The 27402-nt window shown below is 38.8% G+C and overlaps 1 protein-coding gene across 1 annotated transcript in view; it reads right to left on the reverse strand.

The window, feature by feature from the left end:
* Positions 1-27157, reverse strand: part of GATB (glutamyl-tRNA amidotransferase subunit B) — an 81241-nt gene extending 54084 nt beyond the window's left edge. The window contains exons 1-4 of the mRNA XM_063460098.1: positions 26933-27157; positions 22727-22877; positions 18970-19083; positions 906-1104 (exon numbers count right to left, since the gene is read on the reverse strand). Of these exons, the coding sequence (XP_063316168.1) occupies positions 906-1104; positions 18970-19083; positions 22727-22877; positions 26933-27039 (571 nt within the window). The 5' untranslated portion in view covers positions 27040-27157. The remainder of the gene's footprint in view (positions 1-905; positions 1105-18969; positions 19084-22726; positions 22878-26932) is intronic.
* Between the last annotated feature and the right edge of the window lie 245 nt (positions 27158-27402).

Below are 27402 nucleotides of genomic sequence, written 5' to 3' on the forward strand. Positions count from 1 at the left end.
CCAACACACTACATCCCCAGCGCACACACACACACAGACACACTGCATCCCCAGCTTGTGCACACACAGACACACTGCATCCCCAGCTCGTGCACACACAGACACACTGCATCCCCAGCTCGTGCACACACAGACACACTGCATCCCCCAGCTCGCGCGCCGGCACAGACAGACACACTGCATCCCCAGCTCGCTCGCGCGCGCGCGCACACAGACACACTGCATCCCCAGCTCGCTCGCGCGCGCACACAGACACACTGCATCCTCAGCGCGCGCGCACACAGACACACTGCATCCCCACATCATATTAACTTACTGTGTATCTGCATGTGTGGCAGTGTTTGCAACTGTATGTCTGTATCTGTCAGGGCCAGTGGGGCCATGGCTCCAGGCGGCACTTTAACATGGGCTGCATTTTGCTAACCCTGTCAAAGTGCAAGAAAAGCCCAGTCTTCACCAACCAGCTTGTCCGCCAGGGAGGGCTGGGAGGCTGCTCAAAAAAAAAAAAAAAAAAAAAGAAATCATAGCAAGACAATCCATGCTATGCCAACTATTTTCAGGACGCAATGGAAAGATCCAACTTTAAGTGGTTAAAGCAGCCCTTTAAAATAGGGACTACTATGTCATGTATTTTTTCAACTCCTAACATTCTCTGACTTAAGCTCCTCCTTGGGTCAAAGAAAGTCAAGCCTAGGAAAAATATATAAAACAAGGTAGTCCCTACTTTGTCTTTTGTTTTAAATAAAACAAGAGAAAAAAAAAAAAAGAAGAAAAAAAAGAAGAAAAGAACAGATTCCGAGAGAGGAAGAGAAAACAATAGGAGAAAGGTAAGTTTGGTGTGACAATGCCGCTTTAAGCTCATTTTTACATATTGCAATATGCAAACAAACATAAATGCTACTAACCTGCTCTGTTCAAATCAATGAGGGTCTGACGCCTTAAGTCATCATGTAGACTCTTTCCACTATCCTGTTCCAACTGGACTTGTTTGATTCTGACACATTTTGTAACCATCTCATTCCATTTTGTTCCCACTTGATGACGATATGTCAAATTTCCATTAACAGCAATTGGAAGCCTCTGCTGTGTAATTTGATAACCAGCCTGCAAAATATGTTGGTGGCATGTATTATTTATTTCAAAGTATATAATTACAGTCATCAATTTACCAATTAATCTGATAACTGGAAGAATTTCTTACAATAAATTGCTTTTTTTCTTCTTCTCTCTGGGAACAGATTCGGCATGCAAGATCAGAACTAAAATATTAGCTTTGATATGGTACTAATTATCACTATGGCAAACCCTGTAGGAGACTTTAGTTCACACAAAAAAAAAAAAACATTTAGCCAAGATGTATGCATGTTTTTCAGTCTATGTTGAAGGGACACTATAGGCACTTCATCTCATTAAAGTGGTCTGGGTGCAGTTTCCCTGTTCCGTTAAACTTACAATGTTTAAGATTGCAGTTTTAGAAAACCTGCAATGTTTACATTACAGTGTTAAGACTGCCTCTAGTGGTTGTCTTTCAGACAGCCACTAGGGGCACTTCCTTGGTTTACATGAAGTTTAACTCAATTAAACAATGCTGGACGTCCTCACGCATTGAATGAGAATGCCCAACGTCTTCAAAATACCTATGAGAACGGTCTCCTACAGGAGAGACTTAATATACGTGGTGCTTACACCCCCTCTCCCTCTTTTCCCCCCCAAGAATATAAATAGTCTGCATTGGAACAGGTTGTTGAGTCAAGGATAAATCAGTATAAATTTAAAAAGAGCGCAAAAGGAGAACATATACACACACACAATATATAGAAATGTATAAAATATCGAGCAACCACAAGGTGATGACGTGAGGACGTGATTGCGTGAGGTCGCCACGTGCGCACGTCGAGAGGCGGAGCTATGAGGAGCGGGCGCGGGCGCGAGTGAGGGGACGAGAGATGAGGCGAGGAGGCGAGGAGAGACGGAGAGACGCAGAGAAACGAGAGGCTTAAGGCTGCTAAAGACAGAGGGAAAGAGAGCTGAAGGGAGATCTGGCTGAAGAGAGAGCTGGTGCATCAACCACTGAGGTGGGCTAAAAGGCTCCTAAAGCGCTACGGGGACCAGAAGAAGATATTTAAAGCTTCTATAAAAGATAAGTGTCTACTGGTATATACTGGTCTCGATAAGAGGGCTGTGTTAAAGCAGGGAGTGGAGGGATCTCCTGTGTGTTAAGGGAACAGAAAAGGGGAAAGAAAAAGGAAAAAAGAGAAGAGAAATATAACAAAGAGTTATAAAAGAGGCTGTAATAGATTAATGCTTATATAAGCTTAGCAGCTATTCTTAAAAGCTCAGAAACAACGATAAACGCTACTGGCTAGCAGAGACATCATTTTTAAAGGGCCACTCTTCTCCCGAACAAGGGAAGACAGAAAGAGCTCCATAATGACGACCAAGAAACAAATTAAGTCCAGAGAGAAAAAAGAGGACTCCCAGCCCACGAGACTATCAGGGTTCTTCTCACCCAATAAAGAAAAACAGGGCAGGAAAGACAGCGAGATCCTATATCAAGACCAGATCACACAGACAGTAAGCCTAAAAAGCTTGGAACAGATTAACTTTGTTTCTCAAGATTTTCTTGTGACTAAACTGGAGGAGCAAGCGGCATTGATAGCCAATCAGATCACCATCAGTTTAAACACAATTAAAATAGAGATGGAGAGAATGAATACAAAATTAACTACTGCATTGGATAAAATTACTATAATGGAAGATCAAATAAAGAACTTGCAATCAGAGAATATTCAAACAGAAGATAAACTACAACAAATTAATCTGAAGATTAGAGATCTGGAAGACAGATCAAGAAGGTGCAATGTGCGCTTCAGAAATATTCCAGAAGCTGTAACTCAAGATCAATTAAAGGACTATCTACTATCTTTTTTTAAGGAAGCTGGCCTACAGTGTGAAACCGCTGTTCCCATCATAGAAAGGATACATAGATTAAGAAAACCTAAGGAAGTTCCGTCTCATTATCCAAGAGACGTAATAGCATGTTTCTTTTCAGTCTCATGTAAACAACAAGTGCTGAATCTGTTGAGGAATAAAGAAAATCTTTCAGAGAAATTTAAAGAGATAATCACCTTTCAAGATCTATCAATTCAAACTCGACGCTGGAGAAAAACTTTTCATCAAGCCTTAGAACCTCTGAAGCAAAATGAGATAAAATATAAATGGATACAGCCATCCAAAATAATTGTGTGGTGGGAAGATAGATGGAGAACATTTACTTCAGCTAAAGAGCTAGAGGACTGGACTAAAGCGTGTATGCTCTCCAAAAACTAAATTAGCCAATGAAGATATTTTTTTTTTTTTTTTTTTTTTTTTTTTTTTTTCCTATTGCAGGATTGGTTGAAAGTGGTACTTAAGTATAGATAAAGAAGAAGTAATAAGTATAGAATAATAGAAGATATAGGGGTATGCAATATAATAGGAGAAATTGTGAGGCAACTAAGGTTTTATTTGGTAAAGGATTATAAGAGTAACAAAGATAAAGTCACAATGTAAAAGTTTGCTTAATTTATTAAATATATCACTTAATGATTGAAGGGATAAAGAAATAGAGCACAATAAGGATATAATGAGATAATGGCAGTAAGGCTGCTGGAATATTTAAATTAGGGTATTATATTATAAAAAAGTACTCACTATGGAGGATTGGAAAAAGGTTCACTGTAAAAAACGAATTAAATGATATTATAAATAAGATTGAATGTAACGGACACAAATTAGTATAATGAATGATTAGGAAGGGCTAAACCCTATAAAGGGTAAAAGTATTTATTATCTGTTATGGGTTGTAACTTCACTGAACATAGCACCAAACGGGTGAAGGGTAAATCTGTATTGAACATTTATTAAAGATATAAGTGTAGTTAGGTCGCTAGACTATTTAAACTGGAGTGTTATAGTATAGAATGTGTAAGGAATAGATAAACTGAAATAAATTGAAATAAGCAATCACTATAGAGGGTTAGAAAAAGGAACGGTGTAGAAAATTAATCACAGGACAATATATATAAGGTGGAAGTAATGGGCACAAAATAGTATAATGAATAATATATATAAGAGGAAACAAGTAGCACAATTTAGCATAATCGAACTGCAGTTGTTTTTTTTTTTTTTTTTTTTCTCCCTCTCCTCTCTCCTCTCCTCCCTTTTGGTTCTCCCCCCAGGTTCGTGCCCTTAGATGCTACCCCATGGCCCTGCCTGATGCTTTCTTATATAAGCACAAGTCTCGGAGCAAGAGGTTGCTTACGAGATGGGGGCTATCCACAGAGGCCAGGTTAAGGTCTCTGGAGAGATAGGTGTAGTTTTGGGACTTAAAATGTCCCTAGCTGTTGTAATGTTGTTTGTCTTATATTTGTGTTATCTGCGAGGTTTTAAAGTCAGGAGGGGGGAAAGGAGAAGGAGAAGAACAAAATATGGTTAAGTTCCTGTCTATAAACGCTCAAGGCCTGAATACGGTGTATAAAAGATCCCTGTTGCGCAACCAAATGATAAAAGATAAAATTGACATCTGCCTAGTACAAGAGACTCATTGGAGACAAAATGAGAAACCAACGTGGGGGGGAAAGAAGTTCCCAATTATTATACATGCCTCCATGAAGGAGAAAAAAAAAAAGAGGCGTGGCATTGATAATCTCAGAAAGAGTTAAGTGGGAGACACTCTATCAGGAATTAGACAAAGAAGGTAGATTTCTGATATTAGTAGGTCTGATAAACGAAGTGAAATATACTATAGTCAATATATATTTACCCAACATAGCCCCAGTCTCACAATTAAACAAAATATTAAATAAGGTAGATCAAATTAAAACAGGATTATATATAGTTGCAGGAGATTTTAACTGCATATTAGACCCATCAAAAGACAAAAAAGTGATGAAAGGGAGTGTTATAAATAAAACAATAATAAAAAATGCGAGCTCATTAACTAATACTAAAAATAGATTTGATTTATTCGATGTTTGGCGTCTCCAAAATCCAGAAGTAAGGGACTATATATACCCATCTATCTAAAGTCCACTATACATATTCAAGAATTGATATGATATGGGGCAATTTAAATCTAGTGAACAATATGAGCAAAATAAATATAGTAGAAAATGTCTGGTCAGATCATAGTATGTATATATTTGAAATTAAAGACAATTTAATAACCAGAAATACTACAACGTGGAAAATAAATAACTATCTGTTATACAATAAAAACTGTAAGACTAAACTGGAGAGGCTGATAAACTGTTTTTTTAAGGAGAATGACCCATCGGATACATCAAATCTAAATACCTGGTGCTCCTTTAAAGCAGTACTGAGAGGGTACCTTATAAAATTAAACCATGAAGTTAAAACTAAAGAAAAAAGACTAGGAGACTTGTATATTGAACTTTATAAACTTACAGAGGACAATAAAAAAGAACCCTCAATAGAGAAAGGTAGAAGACTAACGGAAGTCCAAAATAATATTGTACAATGTTTGAATATCAAAACAGCGAATAATATTAAAAAACTAAAACTGAGATTTTATTGTAGAGGGAATAAGACAGATAAGATGTTATCCAATAAATTGAAGAAACAACAGGCTAACGCTCAGATATTAAAGATTGTACACAATCAAATAACCTACACAAATCCAAAAGATATTGGCAATTGTTTTAGAGAATACTACGGAGCGTTATATAATATCCCTGATGAAGCACCTATAAATAAGATTAAACAATACCTGACTAGTACAAACCTTCTAAAAATAGATCAGACTCAGAAGGAGAGTCTAAATAAACAGATCACAGAGGAGGAGGTAAATCGGACCATAATGAGAAGTAAGAAACAAAAAACTCCCGGCCCAGACGGATTCTCCAATCTATTTTTTTATACATTTAAATCTATTCTGAGCAAACAATTGGCATTAGCATTTAATAACGCAGTGCAAGTGGGTAGTTTCCCGGAAGAGATGACAAGAGCAAATATGCTGCCCATCTTGAAACAGGGAAAAGATCCAACTGCCATGTCCAGTTATCGGCCCATATCTTTAATCAATTCTGATGTAAAAATATTTTCATCCATTCTAGCAGACCGTCTTAAGAGTATTACTAGAACCTTAATCCATAATGACCAAGTTGGCTTTATACCAGAGAGATGGGCAGGTTCCAATTCAAGGAGAATTATAGACATTATAGATAACGCCAACAAGAAACATATTCCCCTTATGACTTTAGCAGTTGACGCAGAAAAAGCTTTTGATAGGCTGAATTGGAAGTTCTTAGAATTATCTCTAGAAGCATACGGAATAGATGGCTGGATGCTAAGAGGTATTATGTCGGTATATAAAAACCCTTCAACTAGAATAGTAGGCCCAAATGTCTGCTCAGACTGGGTATATATAAATAACGGGGTGAGACAAGGTTGCCCGCTCTCCCCTTTGTTATATATCCTCTCCATAGAACCACTAGCGGAAAATATTAGGAATAATGAAGATATAAAAGGCTACAAAATAAGGGATAAAGAATTTAAAATCAGCATGTATGCGGATGATATTCTGCTATCAATCACTGACCCAATCAGCTCTTTGCAACATTTAATGGAGGAAGTTAGAAAGTATAGCTACCTAGCCAATTACAAGTTAAATAATGAAAAAACGGTTGTTATGGGCATTGAATTAGACAAGAAAGCAAGGGAAGAAATTAGTAAAAAATACTCATTTATATGGGCGCCCCAGAAATTCGATTGCTTAGGTATAGTTATTACTAAGAATTTAGACAGAATGATGGAAGAAAACTTCTTAAAGTTATTAAAAAGTACAAACTCTTTACTTAAAGAATGGAGAAATATGCAGATTACCTGGTGGGGCCGTATAAATGTTATTAATTCCTATATTATTCCTAAATGGAATTATGTATTCCAAATGATTCCTTTAAAGATCCCAGCAATATGGCTGACATTATTTCAAAACAATTTGGAAAATTTTATCAATAAAGGAAAAAAAAACAGAATTAATAGAAATATTCTCTCACTGAAAACCAAGGAAGGGGGATTAAATTTCCCCAATATAAAAGTGATGTATTGGGCAAATGTGATCACACATATGTACAGGGCCCAACTAGCGTGTGCCAAAGAAGAAAGTTGGTTTAATATTGAAATGGAAGATCTAGGTTTGAAAACCCCTGAGGGCATGATATGGAATACGAAAAGTCTAGATAAAATGGGGATCGACATTAACAATAATAGGATATGGGCCCAAATGATGCCAGTTTGGGAGGAAATTAAAAAGAAACTAGATTTGAAATTTACAATAATGGATTCGGCAAATCTGAGGATTGTAGAAGCCAATCTGTCCAATTTGTCTTTAGAGAGCTGGCGAGTACATGGTATAATTAAAGTGTCACAGATATTATCATCAGACAAAATAATGACTTTTAGTTCTATTCTACAAAAATATCACCTCTCTCAACGAGAGAGCTTTAATTACCTGAGGCTTAAATATTTTTTGCAAAAACATCTTAGTAGAAAGATAGGAAATTTATTTACTATGTTGAAACTAATATTCTCAAATCAGGCCATACCTAAAGTCCTGGCTAAAGCTATAGAGGTAATTAGAAATATTAAAGAAGTGTCTAGTTTTCCACAAAAGGATAAATGGGAAAAAGACTTAAGCTGTACTTTGGAACACCAAGATTGGTGTAAAGCCATAAATAACACACGTAGTCAGGTCCAATGCTTAAATCTCTTGGAGACCCACTATAAGGTGATTTATAGATGGTATTTAGTCCCGAGTAAATTATCTCAGATATACCCAGGAGTTACAGCTAGATGTTGGAGATGTGAAAAAGAGGTTGGTTCATTTCTCCACATATGGTGGAGCTGCTCAAATATTCAGCTTTCAATTGTGAGATTGATAAGGTTTATTAAAGATTTAACAGGAATAGAACTCGAAAGGAAACCAGAGGTAGTTCTGCTACTTATGCAGTGGCCGAATATGTCACACTCAATAAGAAGTTTTATAATTCACTGTTGTATCGCATTTAAAATTGTGGTGGCACGGAATTGGAAATCAAATCAAATTCTGCCCTGGGAGGTTATTAAAAATCAAATTAACCTCCAGGCGAGGATGGTAAGAGATTTAAGTATACCATATCTGAATTCCCCAAAAAGATTTGATCTATGGCAAAGTTGGGTTAATAATTTAGAAACTATTCCCTGAATCATTGAGCGAAAAGAGCTCAGTTGTTTCCCATTGAATCAGTGACCTGAGTATAGATAACCCTCCCCCCCGGCTTACCCTCTGGCTTACCCCCGCAGATAATGTTGTACTATGTATTGGGTTTGTTTGTTGGAATAAGTACTGACCTGTTTTTTATGTTTATTTTTATGCAAAACAACCCATGTTTTGTTTGTCGGTCTTTCTGTATAAGTGTTTTGAAAAAACAATAAAAGAATTTATAATAAAAAAAAAAAAAAAAAGAAATGTATAAAATATCTCCAGTACGGGGGGCGGGGCCGGACCGCCGAGCTGGACAGTCGCACACATGAGCAGCTCCTGCAAAATACAGACAATAACGCTTAAAAATCGTGTCTTACTACCTTCAAACAGTCCGCCAGCGATGGTGCCCAGAACACAGGGACTGCTGGAGCCTGGGAGAGGCTGGCTCATGGAGCTACAGTCCCCGGGAGGAGATTTTCTCGTTGTCAAGAGCGGGGCCTTCTCCGGCGGTGAGTGGGGCGGACAGCCGCTGCCCCACTATCCTGCACCGCAGTTCTCAGCTTGGGACACCACTACACGCGGATCCGGACCCGTCCCCCCCCCTTGGACCGGTGGGGGTGATCCCGGTCCTCACCCGATGGCCCTGCCCAAGTCAGTGCAAATGGAGCTGGGGGACCCGAGTACGGCTTCCAAGATGGCGGGCGCCATGTGCGCGGGAGGCAGGATGAAGACCTGCACTATCTCCAAGCTCACGGTAAACGACGGGATCCCAACATCTCGGTCTGGCAACAGGGAGGGGCGGACAAACCCCCACTTACTCCCGAAGCCACACATGCCGAAATTGAGCGGCACAAGAGACCCCAATGAGCAGTTCGTAGAGGGAAGAAACATCGCACCACGACAACTCCCGCATGGGAAATCGGAGACTACCACCAAGCGAGCAACCGCCACACGAGAACCCACTTTACACTCACCTGCTCTCCAGCGTGCAACACCACGACCCCGACTACAGCTAACTCAAGCGACCGACGCCGAACTCCCAGCCAAGCCTGACTCCAGCCTCCTGATGACCGACAGCGGTGGGCTCCACAACAAGCGACTGCCACCCAAGTGAACCTGGCAAGGAACCCACAGAACAGCATGGAGGGAATATGCCAGGATACCTGCTTTGACGGACACTAGCACCCTGCTACATAGTACTGGCAAGAGCTGGTATCGGGTAAAGCTGGAACTCTTATGATCTGTGTGGGCTCGGGACCTCCCTGAAGCTAGCCCTTTCCCATGGAGAAAGCCCGGGAACCCCCCCCGCGATACACCAGGGTGATAAATTTAACACAATGACCTACTAAGATCTTCCTTGCAATATGTATTGTATGTTGTTTTGCGTAATATGCAGGGCGATAAATCTATCACAGTGACCTACTAAGATCTTACTTGCAATATGTATTGTATGTTGTTTTGCGTAATATGCAGGGTGATAGATCTGCCACAGTGACCTACTAAGATCTTACTTGCAACATATATTGTATGTTGTTTTGCGTAATATGTATGTTGTTTTGCGTAACATGTATGTTGTTTTGCGTAACATGTATGTTGTTTTGCGTGACACACACAAGAAGCTAACAGGGCACTCATTAGCACATACTCACATAGGTATTGCCACCCTGCAGGCAACGCACAAACCAACACATCGCAACCACACTGCAGCATAACATACGATAACATGTGTAATCACCCAAGCGAGAACCTGTCTACCTGCAATGTTGCCCTAGTTATAAACGTCTTCCTTTACACAAAAAGCAAGGCAACATGCCTCACTGTAACGTTAAGCGAGAACACTTTGGATATGTACACACTTAGCCGAGCATGTCTATCACAAAACACGAATGTCTTATTCTTTTTCTTTTTCTTACATGCTCTCCTTTTATAAAAAATGTGCAGTAGCTCCTATGCCAAGATATTGATTTCAACTGTTACTGTTATGAAGCTTGATATGGCTGTCGTGGCCACTCAAGTATGATGTAATGCTTGCACAACCAAAATAAAGAATTGGAGAAAAAAAAATATCTCCAGTACTTTTTATTTAAATGACATAAAACATAAAATAAGACCTGAACATTAATGTAGACTTAAAATAAAAAATGTTGAGTATAAGCTATAAAAGGGGAAAGGAAGGGATATTCACACTGAAGCTTTCAATCCCAAGTGTGCACACTATAACTCCCAAAAGCAAGAAAAAAAACTAAAAGAAAAAAACAAAAAATCAAAGATGAGATCTGAGCTGGAAAGTTCGGGCTTGTTCCCGAGTAGGTCTGCCGATCTATTGGGGTAGAGATGTCATAAGCATGTTGAATTTAATCTTGTGATCCAAGTTGGTGAACAGATGGTAAGCATGAGATATATCGGGTCCATGAGCTCCGAGGAAAACCTTCCTCCACCTTTGCGTCTCTCCGGTGAGGCACACCAAAAGTGCCAGAGTGTAAATACAGTGGGCTCCCAGGGTACACAACTCAGATACTTATCGATATTCAGTAAATCTTACGCATTTTGTGAATCTTGCGCTCACTTCCTCAGTGAATGATAGTGAATACGGAATATGGAACAGATTCTTTTTATAGGTCCAGCCTCTGATTGTAGATGCCACCTGTGGGAATATCTTGCGATTGATGTATAGTCCTTAATATACATATTGGACATGATGGGTTATGCAAATAAATGTTTATCATCGTCTTAAACATATTATATACAAAAAAATTAGAGGGGGCCGGGGGGAAAGCAATAATGCACTATACAAATTTTAACACCATATTTGTTTTGGCACATTTCCAATTGTAATTATATGCACTTCACCGATTGGTTGATACTTTGTATCGGTTTCTTATTATTATTTTATTATTTATATAGCGCCATCAGATTTCTTACAACAGCTCTTAAGATATTTGATGAGAAAAGAGATGTTTCAGAAATACTCTTATTATAAGAAATACATAATAGAGTTCAAGAAAAAATTAGGATACTTAAAAAAAAATGAATTAATGAATACAAGATGAAGTAAAAATAAAGATGAAAGTAAAAATATAAAATAGATATGGCAGAGAATATAAAATAAACAATAAATGGATATTTAAAAATGAATATAAAAATATATATATTTGTATATATAAAAAGAGTAATACAAATATATTAGAAAGTTCAAAAGGATAAAACTGATGTCACTGCGTTTACATGTTTATTAGAGATATGTGATTTGTGATTTTAGAACACAAAATTTGTTGAGCCAAGGAGAACTTGATCTCTCTGATATCCATGAAATAAGAAAATTATTTTCCCTATTTTGTGGAACAATTTGCCATCTTGTCAAACTAGATTTTTTACCTTCTTTTGAATCAACAGTATAAAAATATGCATTATAGGTTGAACTAAATGGACTTGAAACTTTTTTTTAATGAATATTTGTATATTTTTAGGGATTTACTTTCATCTCTCCCGCTTGTGAAATCTGGGATTAAATATTGATTCAGATAATTTGCTAGATTCAACAAAGCTGACAGAAACATCTATAAAAAGGTGAATTTTAGAGTTTCTTGGGAGTGGACATTTTAGAAACATTGGTTTTAATAATATCAAATCTCTATCAGAGTTAAGAAATCTGTATTATTTATACTCCCATGGACAGCTTTCTTCCCCACAATTACATTTTGTCTTTACACATTATTTTGTTCCGTTTGCAAATACACAATCATTACCCTCATAAGTTCCTCACTTCTTACTAGAGTATAAAAATGCTACATGTGCTTGTTTTCTAAATTGAAGACAGAATCACTAGATTTAAAAAGGCTTTTATGTATAGCATTTAACTGAATGCTGAAAGTCTATAGGAAGACATATCACTAACTATTCATATAAAAGGTTTACTGTATAATATATCAGCATATTAGAGAGATGCATTAATAGTATTTCTCAGAAATACTATGCAGAAGATTTGGAAATAAAATGTGAAGTAGTCACTTTAAGCGGTCCACTAGATTTACTGTTCAGTGGTTACCTGGGTCAACAACAGGAGAAGAGAGACATGCCTTAACATGTTTTCCAATATATTCAGTGATCAGTGGAAGTATTTACATTAAAATTATACATAGATTATAGTCTAAAGCATTACATTTAAGTGCTGTTTTTCTTCTTCTGATTTTCTCTTCCATTATGTACAAGAGTCATTGAGAAAATTAACAGGCAGTTTCATCTGAAAAACATTGATACCTTTTGTGTGAATGGACTAAAACTCCCAGATATGCAATTATGATTGTAATGGTTTAGGGATACATATCATTTAAACTGGCTGTCAGGCAGTGCAATAAATTATTCTCTAGCAATATATAAAATGCATAGCTTCCAAAAGTAAAATTAGTTAACCCTGGCTGGTGTCTTAAATGCTTCTGAAATTAACTAGTTCCATTCTGAGCACAGAAATACCACATCAGAAGTGCTGGGAAATACATTCATTAGTCCAAAAACTTACAGTAATTATTTTTAATTACACACATACGCACTATGGAATTTTACTGCTTTGCTTATTTTATAGTTTCACCCCTCTGCCTTCTTGTATATTGACAGTTCAGCATTATGAAAGTTGTTTGTTTTTTAATGCATGAAGACTACAGATCAGTTCTTGACAATTTCTTATAGAATCTGCCACTCACGGATGGGAGCCAGGGTGGAGGACAATAGGTCCCCCCCCCCCCTTATTGTTCTTCAGGGCCCCCACCCACCGCTCATGGGTGGGGGCCAGGGGGAGAGTACAATAGGTAACCCCATTTTCATTTAGGGTCCCCACCCACCTCTCACAGGTGGGGGTTGGGTGGGAGCAATAGGTCCCCCCTTCAGTTTAATAGCCCGCACGACTCGGGAGGGGGGATACTAGGGTGTTTGTTTGTTTTTTAACAGTGAGCAGCCACAGGCCGCTTAATAGACATGCCCCTATTCGTGATAAGTAATCTTTACTTAGTATTAGTAAATTTGGCAGAAAGATCAATTTAGGTCTTTCAGCCTTTTGGTAGATATCTCCCTAATACATTGGGAATTAGTTATCTACTAAGCGGATGCAAGATGCAGCCGCGTCACGAATAGGATCAGAGTTTCAATCATTCTAATGAAATTCCGATCCGAACAAAGTCCCAAATTGCGTCCTAACATGAATGAACAAACTGTTCTCATTCTGTTAGGACGAAATTTGGTAGCTTCGCCAGCGTTCTGTCTAAGTGACAGGAAGCATCAAGGGATCACAGAGGAAAGGTAAAATTGTGGGGAAAAAAATTCTAACCACAGGAAATGGAGCACACTTTGCTCCTCCGCTGGTCCTAGCTGGTCAGGCGTAATAAAACCTCCATAAGACAAAGTAGTCCCAACTTTTTCTTATGTTTTAAAGAAAACTAGAGCAGACAGGAAGAAATGAATAACATATCCTGACAGAGGGAGAGAAGAGGTAGTGATTAAAGGTCCTCTTTCTAATAAAGACAACCTTTTATTTATAATACTTATCCCAGTATAGCTCAAACCGCTAGTGATTTTTTTTTTTGCTTGCTTTGGCTCTAAATTACCTATTTTCTTTCAAGCCAATCCTGTACGTGGCTTAATTCATGCATTCTTCAAGAAGATTATCTGCCAGATTCCAGCCTTGCTGATGCACCCTCAGCTCATAATCAATCCACCGGCAAAATTTCACAATGGGTGCTAGACACTGTGGTTTATAGTAGTCACTACTCAAGGTCTCCGTCAAACCACTAGACAACAAGGTGTTCTGCAAAGATGAAATTTTGACTTATCAGAGAAGATGGCCTTTTTTCAGTTCACTATCCAGTCCTTATGGACTTTTGAAAACCTTAGCCTGGCTCTTCTTTGTTTCTCATTGATGAGCTTTGCACAACTTCAGTCCTGCGCCTAGGAGTCAGTTTAAAACTGTCCTAACCATGGACTTAACCCCAGCTGCCATTCACCATTCTTGTTGTAGGTCACTTGATGTTGTCCTAAGATTGTGGAGTGACAATATAAGTTAACGGTCATCCTGGCCAGTGGAGAGTAATTTTCTATATTTAAACTTCTTATGACCATTTTTGAAATTTTAAGGACTGATGCAACCCAATGCTGACTTTTTCCCTCTCGACAGTAAAGACAGAATTGAACACTCTTTCTTGCTTTCTTTTAAACTTTTTTTGGCATGGTCAATAGTAATCTTTTGATTCTAAATACTTCTGATGTACTACTAGCACAATTTTTGGCCATCCAGCTGGTCCTGTTGCAAGATCACTGCTGTGGTTGCTATACTTTTCCTCATAAAACATAAAAAATAATGATTTGTTTCAGATAATCACCTTAGCAGTACCTCATTAAATAGACTGAGATGCACCTGTGATGGCATTCAACAGAAACGGGGATGAAATTGCTAGCATACATGCAGAGATGCTGGTTTAGGAAAACATGGGAGTAAAAATATATATACATTTATTTTGCTTTAAAACAGCATAGAGGATCCACAACACAGGCAGTAGGAGGACCATGGACTAGTCTGCAGGGCTAAATTTCAACAATGGCTAGATTAAGTTTTGAGCCCTAATATGTGCCGTGCAACGCTTTTAACATTTCACAAGATGCTCATGAAACATGCTGGCTAGCTGAATGTCATTTTTGTTTTTTTTTAAACCACACACACACACACACACACACCGGGGTGCTTAGGTTAGCCATCACTGTCATGCAATGTAAATTTGCAATCTTGGTGCATGCTTGCACCCACTCTCTGTGCTAGATCTGGGGGACATTTTATATATCTTTGTGATCACCTCGGGAGGTTTGTTAGTATGGCATTGTAGGCAGTACTGGGCTTGCATAGTAAACAGTCACTCGGCTTTTGCTCCTTCTCTTATGGTCCTGTCAGCTAAACCAACCTATCAGAGGAGAGGAGTGATATGACATGATTGTCAAATCCCCACTCAACCTCTCATAAATAAATTTATTTAAAACACTAAAGTGTTGTTGAGCGTAACGGAGCCCGCTCCCCTAGCACCTGTAAAACAAAGCAGTTACCACTAATCCAGCAGCAAGAGAGTCCGCTCCACTTACAGAAGATCATTATTAATGATAATTTCTCAGCCAATTAAATGCTTTTCAGAGAGAAGCATTGGGATGCAAAGTGCATGCTCAGCAATCACTGTGTTAGCAATGCTTCTCAGAGAAACATTAAATCCATTGCTTCTTTATGAGAGGTATTGCCTTCCGGTTTTGCTATAGTACAAAGCAGTCAAGAAGAGCACTCTCCCAGCCGTCTGAATGACAGCCTGGATGATGCAAAGTAGCAGCATCATAAAACTACAGATTGTTCTTGAAATTGACACAGAGGGAGAGGACACCTACTTGAACAGTTAGTTGTTCCCCCACATATTTTATTATATTAACATACTAGCTATTCCAAATATTTATGCAACAGTGCATTTTATAGCACTATAAAAAAAAAACCTACACATTTGTGATTGACTGAAAGAGACAAAGTCACAGACCCCCAATATGCAAGGGCGTATTGTCTCAATCTAGCTCGTGACAGTAACTTCAGTTACTGTTAGAGAATGAGACACTCTTGATTGGTGAACTCTTCCTCAAAGGGCTCATTGATGCTGCTGTTTTCCTGAGAATTTGCAGAGGGTAAATATATTATTTTACATTTGATTTTCACATATTAATTTTATCTTCATAATGCAATAAAACTGGTGTGATTTCTAGCATGGAGTGTCTCTTCTAAAAACCACATGTAATCTTCTATTTATAATATTTTGCTAATTGAACAGCAAATTTCATTGAACTAAAATCTGAATTGCAAAATTTAAGTCAAAACAGCCAAGCTAGAAAATCAGCACAACAGGTAAGTCAGTGAGTGATGACAAATAGGGCACACACCATACATCTTTATAACTGCACATATTCTAGGCAATGAGATAAATATTTCATAGTGCCTTTCTATTCTGAAACGTTTTTTTAATTATACAGTGGGCAAAAACATCAAATAATAAACAAAATAATATCAAGAGATACAAAAGATGAGAAGAGCCCTGCTCAAACAAACTTACAAATGGAAGTAGAAGGGTTATTGCAAATATTGTTCCTTAAGGAGGCAATACAGGCACCAATACAACATCATCCCAGGCAGTCCCCCTGTAGCTGATCTGGCCCTCCCGGGCCATGTTATCGTGATCACATGGATGGAATAGCCATCCAAAGCTGTACCTGCAGGGGGTCTTCCTGGAATGACAGGTAGTGCCCCTGATGCATGTAAGAAGTTTGAAAAATAAGTTAAAAACAAAAGTAAAATGGTGTGTGTGTGTTCTCTCTTTCCTCCTCTCCCTCTCCCTCTCCCCCCCCCCCCCCCCAAACACTGGAGCTATTATTTAAAATACCTATACTAATATATAAATATTCGTATTTCCAAATAATCGCTCCAGTGTTTGTGATAAAAAAAATTACAATTTTATATATATATTAAAAGTTGTAGATTTTATTAATACATGTTACAAATGGCAGCTCAATGTTTCAGTCCTCGTCTGGGACTTTTTATATATATAAAAAAAAAAATCACAGGCACTGACCAAAACTAGTGTTCATATTTCTTTGTGTATGAAAGATGAAAAAAACAAATATGAACTCTAATTTTGGCCAGTGCTTGTGACTGAGTGGCTACTAAAAAAAATAATTGACATACCCCATTTGTAATACTTTGTGTTGTCTACTTTTGCAAACGTATGCTATCATGGGGGTAATTTGCATTCCTGGGCTACCATACAGTCTCAAAGGCAACATAACCAGGATGACAAATTTTAAATGTGTATAAACTGAAAAATGTAAAGGGCTATGTTTGACCCTGTAACTTTTCAAAACCTGTACATGGAGGGTATGGTTTTACTTGTGAGACATCGCTGAATACAAATATGTGAATTATATTGCAGTAACAGTTAACAGTATTATGACATTCACAGTTAAAATGCCATGCAGAACTGAAAAAAATAAATTTCTCACTTTTTAAAATATTGTATTCATATTACATTATGTTTCTTACATAGTTATTGGATGTGACATGAAAAGCCCTGTTTCTCCTGAACAAAGTTAAATATAATAAGTGGGTGCATTTAATATAAAAGAGGTGAATTACGCTTGAACATATATCTAGTAGGGATCGACCGATATTGATTTTTTAGAGCCGATACTGATAATCTGTGAACTTTCAGGCCGATAACTTGCCGATGTTCTGTGCATTTACCATTTTGAAAAAATAAAACTATTTCTAAAGGTAAATGCACAAAATATACAAGCCACATGCAGTGTGTTTAGACAGGGGAGCTGTGTGTGTTTGTGTAGTGTGTATAGTTAATGCAGTGACTGTTTGTGTAGTGTGTATAGTTAATGCAGTGACTGTTTGTGTAGTGTGTATATAATGAATGCAGAGTGTGTAATATGTGTATCGTGAATGCAGTGTGCGTAAAGTGAATGCAGTGTGTGTAGTGTGCGTAAAGTGAATGCAGTGTGTGTAGTGTGCGTAAAGTGAATGCAGTGTGTGTAGTGTGCGTAAAGTGAATGCAGTGTGTGTAGTGTGCGTAAAGTGAATGCAGTGTGTTTGTTTAGTGTGTATATAATGAATGCAGAGTGTAGTGTGTGTATTATACACACACATACACTACACACTCTGGATTATACACACACACTACACACTCTGCATTATACACACAGACACTGCATTATATACAGTGTGTAGTGTGTATATAATGCAGTGTGTGTGTGTTCCTGAAGGGATGTGATTTGTGTAAAATGGGGGGGAGAAAGGCATTTTTTTATTTTAATGTTTATGTTTTATTTTAAATTTTTTGGCCCCCCTCCCTGCTTGTTACCTGGTCAGGGAGGGGGTCTATGGCATTACCTGGTCAGGTGGCATGGTGACTTACCTTTCCAGCAGCTCCTCCAGCTCCCCAGTGTAAAGTCTGTGTGCTGCGCGGAGCGCTGCCATGGTAACCCGTGGCAACGCTTTGCGGCCACGGGTCTCGCAAGATTTAGAGATGGAGCTGCAGGAAAGGTAACTCACAGCTTGCTGCAGGCCCCCCTCCGGTTATGTATTATTGGCAATATCGGTATCTTTATTGGCCTATACCGATATTGCCGAAAATATAGAATATCGGTAAAACTGATAATCGGTCGATCCCTAATATATAGCGCAAATTCAAGATTTTGTTTACATTTTAATCTGAACTTGTACAACTGCCTCAGTCCTTAAGGGGTTAAATTATTACCTGTATTTTTTGCATGCTCAATTTAGTACAGACTTTGCAAAATTAAATATAAATGTTTTGCAAAATTCTTCTTAACCCTGCTTATGTATGTTTTTCCCCCATTTAATAATACTTCATTTAAGCTGTTTATTCTACATTGGAAAGAGGCTAATAAAGGTGCTTTGCAGAATTATTTCTACTAATGTATATTACATAACAATTAGGTCACTGTTGCAATGCCACGTATGCAACATGTGCTACTGTTTAAGGCATAGTTTCTGTCTTCTTTTTAATGCATACAATATTTGAACACGCTTTAAAATACAAATTAAACCACTAACACATGATGCATTAGTAACACATCTCATAATTACACCAAACCTAGTTCGAAGATTGGCTATATTGATAAATATTGCAAAAAATACTCACAGGCAAGTCTGCATAGAAATAGTGCTTTCGGTCAAAAAGGGATTTCTTATTTACAGTGCAGTTTAAAGCCAAGCCTGTCATTACAGCTGCTTCAATGCATCTTCTGTTAATTACCTAAAAAAATAAAAACATTTTTTTTATATATATAAAAGTACACGTAGGTAAAACAGAAAAAAACAGATTGTGTGGCAATGCTTTTCTCACATGTAATATTATGCAAGTGAAAAATATTTTTTTTGCCTTTGTATCATCGGAAATACAAGAGGGATATTCATTTTAGTCAGGGCTTGACAAATTTGTTTGGAATCTAGGAGCCAGTCATTTTCAACAAGAAAAATGCAATTCTTAAATGGACACTATAGTCACCAGAACCACTACAGCTTAACCATTAAGACTTTTCAGTGTAATCACTGCCTTTTCAGCAAAACGTCAGTGTTTACATTGCTGCTTAGCAACACCTCTAGTGACAGTCACTCAGACGGCCACTACAGAGTCCTGGGTCACTGCAACACCACGTGCAGCACCGACGTTCAGGGTTTCCAAGCTCTGCATGTAGGTGCTGAATGTTCCTCATAGAGGTTCATTAATTCAATGCATCCGTATAAGGAGATGCGGAGTGGCACATTTGCTGCACATGCACAAAATCCTCCCAATACTTTCCTAAGGGCAAGCATTAGCTTAGATCATAACAATTGATAATCTCAGCCATTGAGGTGGTACCAGCTGCGACGAAAATGGCACAGAGTGGAAAAAAAAAAGTAAATAAAAACACATTTCTCATGCGATCGGAGGTAGCAGGTACCTAAACGCAAACACGCACACACTCACTCACTCTGACAGGCTTGCTCATACTCACTCTGGGAGTCAGCTGGATTTAGGTTTGACTTGTGCCATATTATAATATAACCATATTCTTGTAAGATCTGTAGAGTGATATTTAGATATTTTTTCAGCTGGAAAGGTGTTGCAATTTTCTGGAACCTATCATCCAAATATGTAATGATATAACCCCTCTTTTTCTAAGAAACGCTGCCAAAGGCAAAATTTTTGTATATATTTTAGATGCTCTACTTAAGAAGAAAGGAAGGGATGTGAAAAGAAAATTACGTACTTTCTGAATGATTGATCCATGGTTATATGAAAATATGTATATTAAGTCTAAAGTTGCCATGACGTCTGTGCAGAATCTGTGAGACTGATAATATAGTCTCCATTTTGAATTTTTGGTGTAGAAAGCACAAATTCACATTTTTCAGATCTAGGATTGGCCTGGAAAGTCTTGTATGTTTTTTTTTTTTCCCCCACCAGAAAGAGTCTGGATTATACTATTTTAAGCTTTGTGAGCTTGGTACATTTTTGACAGCTTCATAGTTTCAGAAGTTAATTTTGTTTTTTGAGAGATGTATGTGGAACTCAGAAGCTGGTTTTGTCACTAACCTTATCTTGTATCCATATTTAATTGTATCCAAAACCCACTGACTTTGAGTTGCAAATACCCAGTGATCTGCAAACGTTCTGAAGCCATTCAAGAATTGGAGTACTGCAAAACGGTTTCCTATCTGGAAAAGGGCTGCAACCTATATTCCTTGTAATGATCGCTTTTCTGATAATCGGTGTAAAAACTTCTGTTCCATCTTAAACCTTTGTCTTGTGCCCGTGCTTCTTGGTTCTCACATAGGTGCTTAATTAAGTCTTCCAACACAGGGCTGTTGCCTTTCAAAGGGAGGTTCACATAAAGATGATATTGATGAAGTGTCCGCTGACCATAAGTTTAGCCATATTGCCTTTTGGGCAACTGAAAAAAGACCCATATTTCTCAATGCTAAATTTAAAGATACATCTGTTATTTTCAAGAGAAAGTTGTTGCCTAATATAACAAGCATGCTTGATCCTCATTAGAGTTTTCTGAGAGACAGACACTCTTCTACTAAAGGTATTTTCTAAAGGAAAACATGTTTCCTTATCTAAATCTATGATAGATGTTTTTCTAGAATGAAGTGCACTTTGAACATTCTCCAAATGATTATTCAGATGGAGATCTGTGCTTCTCATTTCCCTTACTAGCATGCTCACGCCATGCCTCTTTAAAATTAGCCTCTTTAATTTGCATATGTTTGAGAAAGTATCTCTTAAAACCAGGATAAAATGGGATTCATGTCCTTTTGCTTGGTCTTTTCCAGTGCTTCCTGAAAGAGTTTTCAGAATTTATCTGTGACCATCCAGAAGAGGTGCATTCTGCACATGCCAAGTGCTTTGAAAAATCTAAAACCTTTTAACCTCATCTGGCCTTAGACCATGTGGGGGGCTGGTGGACATTGAGATTCTGTTATGACAAACACCCTGGCTGTTAAACCGATAATGCAGCTTTTTAAATCCTTTGGGCCATTTATATTTGAGGCCAAAGGCAGACTTTCCATTTGTGCCTGTGCAGAAACTGATCTGGAACACATCACCTGTTGGGTGTGGGTTCTACTTACTGTGAGAAGGTGCCATGCCTGCAAGATGATTGGCAGTCACTTGGGTCAGCCAGAGCCCACAATGCACATCCATAAATATGTCACCCAGACTTCCTGTAAATGCACTGACGCAATAAGTAAACAGCACACCACTCGGTTGGCTAAGGTGCTGAGGGAACCCACACCGCAGCACTTGCAATTTGTCACTGGTAGATTACTTCACTATCCCACTCGAGGCACAAGTAAGAATGGACGTGGTCCTGTGTTTAAGATATTTAAAGGGCTGTAAGGAGGTTAAGCATGTTAACAAGTTTTTTTTGTTTTTACAGAAGAGGCTAACCTGTCCATCACTAAAACAAACAATTCTCTTGTGCTGTGGCTGTACGCGAGGAAAGAATGTTTAAGTTTTTCTCTTTGCCAAAAATAACCACCACAATAGACATAAAGGAAAACTTACGTTTGATCCCATACGAAGGCCAAGTTTTCGACACAGTATGATTCTCCTCCTGAAACATCACTCCTCCTCACAGCGGGGAGGGGACACATCTGTAGGATAGGCTGAGGTACGGAGAGGGTGTCACCGGTCTTCTGTCGCCGCTCTTATTCATGGTTGGCTAATGCTCCTGCGGGAGGTGAAGTCACACCTCTGGCAGCAAAAGGGTTAATTCAATGCATCCCTATGAGGAGATGCGGAGTGGCACATTTCAAACTGAACTGCGCCACGTACAGATTACAAGTACCATCACTATTTCAAATCACTGTAGTGGTAATGGTGCTTGGAATAACCCTTTAAAGGGAATCTATACTTTATTTTATAAAAGCTATGCCAAGCACAACTCACCTCCGCCTCCAATGTACGATTTAAAATGTAAGTAATAACAATATACTTACTTTTTTCCCAGTACTGAGATTCTGTGCATGCTGCCCACTCTGCCTCCTTTTTCATCAGCAAAAATACTGACAACTTCCAACTTCACATCTAATACAATGCTTCTCATAGAGGAGCACATGTACGGCAAGCCCATCACCCCTTTAATTAAATGCTTACCAGAGGATAATTTAATCTAATGCTTCTCAGTGAGAAGCATTAGAGGACATTTGGCTTCCTCTCGCCACACAAGGACATTGAAAGTCAGAGAACCAAGCCTTTGTGATTGTCATACAATAGCTGCTAATATGTAATGCATATTCTCCTTGTCAGAGTGGGGTATAATTACACAAGACTTGTAGGTAAACGTGAAGTAGTCATTATCTTTACCAATACATTACTGACATAAAATCATTAACAATGAATTACTTACAGGCAATGTTCCTGGCAAAGAAGCATCAAAAAATGAAACTGTAGAATTAGGAGGGGCAGCAAACTGAACACGTGAGCTTGAAAAAAGCTTGGATTCGGAATTAATCTGTGCATGGATTTCGAGGCCAACAACACTTTCCCAACTCTCAAACCTGTAAAAAAAATATATATATATAGTTCACACTCACTTTTAGCCATTACATTAAAAATTCTTGTTTGGTCTTCTGTTAGGGTCAGTTGTACAACCGCACATCTGTGATCGGCTGGACACTTCCTAATTTGCTCAACAAACAAGTGTCACCTTTTTTGCCTTCTTTTGTATCAACAGCAAAAACAGATGTGGAAAAAGGCTGAATTTGATGGATGCAAGTTTTTTTGTTTTTTTTCAGCATATGGAATTACATAAAAAGAGTTATGTCAGACCCCTAGACCACTCAATAGTGTACCGTACAACTTTGGCTGAATGTGCGAGGTGTTCGAGAAAATAAACGGTTTCTAGATAAATCTTATACAATAATAGGTTGGAGAGCCATAAAAAGAAAAAAGAAAAATAAACGTATGGTCTCCAAAGGCAGGCTGAATCCTGCTATGGTAAAGGGAATAAAAAGTTAAAGGAACACTCAGGGCACCAGATCTACTACTGTATTCTGTAATTATTGTGCCAGGAGTGCACTGGAATATTCCCATGGTTAATAGTCAAACCATTTGTGAAAGGTTTGTCTCCTTACCTGGGGTCTCCCAACTGTGAAGCGCCAAAGTACTATTGGCACTATAACCAGTAAAGTGTAATGTAATGGTTATGCTACTTGGAGTGGGTCTTTAACAGAGAGAATTCCTATTTACAATAAAATAATTTAGCTATGGCTGTTTCCTTTCTTTCTGCTGTAAGATAGATTTAATAAAGTCATAAAAAGTAAATTCAGGATTGAAAACCTAACCTAAAAGATGCAATATACCTGTGTAATTAAGACTAATCAACTGTTTTATCGAAAAGAATTGTAGTCTAAACATGTTGCACAATAAATTTATATTCACTTGTGCTCTTATGAGCCTTTTAGATCTAACAGTGATCCAACAGCACTATTGTTTATTGAGCTTTTAGTTATAAAAAGCACAGAAACTGACAAGATATAAAGGCCAAGAAAACAGTGCATGAACACAAATCTCCCATTTACTCCAGCATTATATTTCCCTCTCCAAACTCGACTTTAATCCAGCTGATCTGAAACACACAAGTAAGGTACACACACTACATACAACCAACGGGCACGCACACATTACAAACAGCCAACACATGCACTACATAAAGCCTGCACACATCTGGCAGTATGTAATGTGTGAGTTGGATGACATTACATACAGCCAGCCATCCCCACACACTAATTACACCTAGCTGCTGCCACCATGACTCACACCAATACTAAACTACAAATTTTGATAAGGAAATCCAAACGGAAAAATTTAGCCCAAAATAGCCAGTTGTGACTATAGCGGGTTTGGATGATTTTTCCAGATCAGCTCTTTTTGCCTCAATTTTTTATTTTGGAATTAAATGGAAACTATAGTCAACAAAACAACTTTAGCTTAAAAGGAAACTCCAGTGCCAGGAAAACAATCTGTTTTCCTGGCACTGGAGGTACCCTCTCCCTCCCACCCAACAATCCCCAGTTGCTGAAGGGGTGAAAACCCCTTCAGTCACTTACCTGAGGCAGCGGCGATGTCCCTCGTCGCCGTCTCCTCCTCCGCGCCGCTCCTCCCTCTGATTGCGTCGGCTGGTGGGCGAGGCTGATCCTGCCCACCGACCGAGGAGACCTTACGCGCATGCGCGGCAATGCCGCACATGCGCATTAGCGCTCCCCATAGGAAAGCATTGAAAAAGATTTTCAATGCTTTCCTATGAGGAAATGAGCGATGCTGGAGGTCCTCACACAGCGTGAGGACGTCCATCGACGCTCTAGCAAAGAAAATCTTTGCTAGAAATCAGGAAGTTCCCTCTAGTGGCTGTCTAGTAGACAGCCACTAGAGGAGGAGTTAACCCTGCAAGATAATTATTGCAGTTTATAAAAAAACTGCAATAATTACACTTGCAGGGTTAGGAGTAGGGGGAGTTGGCACCCAGACCACTCCAATTGGCATAAGTGGTCTGGGTGCCTGGAGTGTCCCTTTAATGAAGCAGTTTGGGTGTATAGATCATGCCCCTGTTTTACTACTCAATTATCTGCCATGCAGGAGTTAAATCACATTGTTTACACAGCTCTAGTCACACCTCCCTGTATGTGATTTGCACAGTCTTCCTGAAAAGGAACCTAGATATTTTAGTGCCTTTATTACACAGTTTGTTTATTCTAGAATTTCTTATCTCCTGCTCTGCTAATTGCCTTTCAGAGCTTGCATGAGACTTCAGGGCAATTCACAGAGGAGAGGATACAAACTTCAAAAGAAAGTCAACATGTGATCATGCAGGTTGTGTGAGTGACAGTCACAGGAGGTGTCGCTAGGACTGCATAAACAGAAAAAAAATAATTTCAATCCTAAATGACAGAATTGAACAGTGAGCCTGCAGGCACAGGATCTATACCAGAGTCTGGGTACCATGTCCCTCTAGGATTAACCCTTTTTTTTTATAAACATAGCAGTTTCAGAGAAACTGCTATGTTTATAATAGGGTTAATCCAGCCTCCAAATCCTCTAGTGGCTGTCTCACTGACAGCCGCTAGAGGCGCTTGCGTGATTCTCACTGTGAAAATCACAGTGAGAGCACGCAAGCGTCCATAGGTAAATGCTTTCCTATGAGACCGGCTGAATGCGCATGCGCATTCAGCCGAAAGGGAGGATCGGAGGCGGAGAGCTCCCCGCCCGGCGCTGGAATAAAGGTAAGTTTTAACCCTTTACTCTCCCCAGAGCCCGGCAGCACCCTCAGGGCACTATAGTGGTCCTTTAAAGAAAGAAAAAAGAGTGAGGGCATCCCTTGCAGGTGCACTTACTGGAAGGGAGAACACGATTACACCTGTCACAAGCACACTGATGACAAACATTCACATGCGCCGGTCCTGCAACCAACTATCTGTGGATATGCGATGTTATATAAATAATAATACCAACTCCTGGCATAATGGCCACTTTGAGTAAAAAAATAAGACAAGGTAGGCACACTCCAATAATTAATACACGCTAGTCCTTTAAAATGGAGCTTTGTAAGAACTAGATACTGGGTGCTCACTTACATGAGGCTCTATCCCCCCAAAAAAACAAACACAAATACAAATTGAGTAAGGAGCACAACCATAAATGTTTATATACAAAAATTATTTATTGAAGGGGTACACACTAATAGGATATCTCATTAAATACGAAACCAAAGAAAAAAATCATAACATGTTGTAAAGCAACTGCCAGGAAAATTCTGGATATATGTACACGCCAAGGGCGTAATGCATGAAATTATTATCAATATCATAGGTGACTAAATGAGATACCAATACAACCCGAACCCACAAAAACAAACACATATAAAAATAAAAAATAAAAAGTACAAAAAGCATACCAGACCTAGTTAGAAGCAGGAGAGTCAACCAAAAAGCTCCCAACGTTTCAGCAAAATGCCTTTATCAAGGGAGAGGCTTTTGTGGGTTCAGATTGTATTGGTCTCTCATTTAGTCACCTATGATATTGATACTTATATTATTTCATGCATTACGCACGCCCTTGGCGTGTACATATATCCAGAATTTTCCTGGCAGTTGCTTTACAACATGTTATGATTTTTTTTCTTTGGTTTCGTATTTAATGAGATATGCTATTAGTGTGTACCCATTCAATAAACCTTTATTTTTGTATATAAACATTTATGGTTGTGCTCCTTACTCAATTTGTATCATGGCCACTTTGAGTCACTAAAGTGGACCTGGTGGTTAGAGAACCCATTAATTTTAAAATAAAAAAAAGTTATTTTTCTCATTGTGAATTTTATTGTAAAATAACCCACAATAGTATAATTCTTTTCGGGCTGTTCTGTACAGCAGGATCCTATAGTTTGCACATGTAGCTCTGATGACAGAGCTCTATAGGGGTTTCCTGCTACTTCTCCACACTATAAACAGCGGCAATAATCAAGTTTCCCTCTCACTGAAACCAACTATTTGACACTGCCAGGACTCTGCATGCAGCACACCTATACCGGAGCGTGGCTCACACTGGGTCAGCTTACCGGGAAGGAGCGGGGCGGCCGGAGAAGGCTCGCTCACACAGTCTGCTCACAGGGGAAACAAGGAGAGCAGGGCGGCCCCGCAGTAACATGACTTTATTGAACGGCATGCTGGCACGGGTGTGTTTGTTAACTTAGCTGCCACTATCCCTCCGCGACCTCACACATGTTCCCATTTGCAGCAGGATTGAAATGAAGCGCATGCGCAGAGCGACAGAGGCTGGAGCGCAGAAGCTGCATGAGTTTACGGCTTGGGCGGGCGGGCGGGCGATTTTACGACGTCTCGCTTCAGTCGGCGTAGTCTGTGCTCGCGCGCGTCTTCATTGAAACAAAAAAAAAAAAAAAAAAACGAAACTAAACGAAACAGCGCACCTGCGCATTGGAACAGGGAGGGAAAACTGTCACCGCCCAATACACCCAGCCTGCCCTGTATAAGACACTGACATGTTATGTCCACATATGTTAAACATTTT

Source organism: Pelobates fuscus, chromosome 6 (genome assembly GCF_036172605.1).
Source record: "Pelobates fuscus isolate aPelFus1 chromosome 6, aPelFus1.pri, whole genome shotgun sequence".
Taxonomy (NCBI): Eukaryota; Metazoa; Chordata; class Amphibia; order Anura; family Pelobatidae; genus Pelobates; species Pelobates fuscus.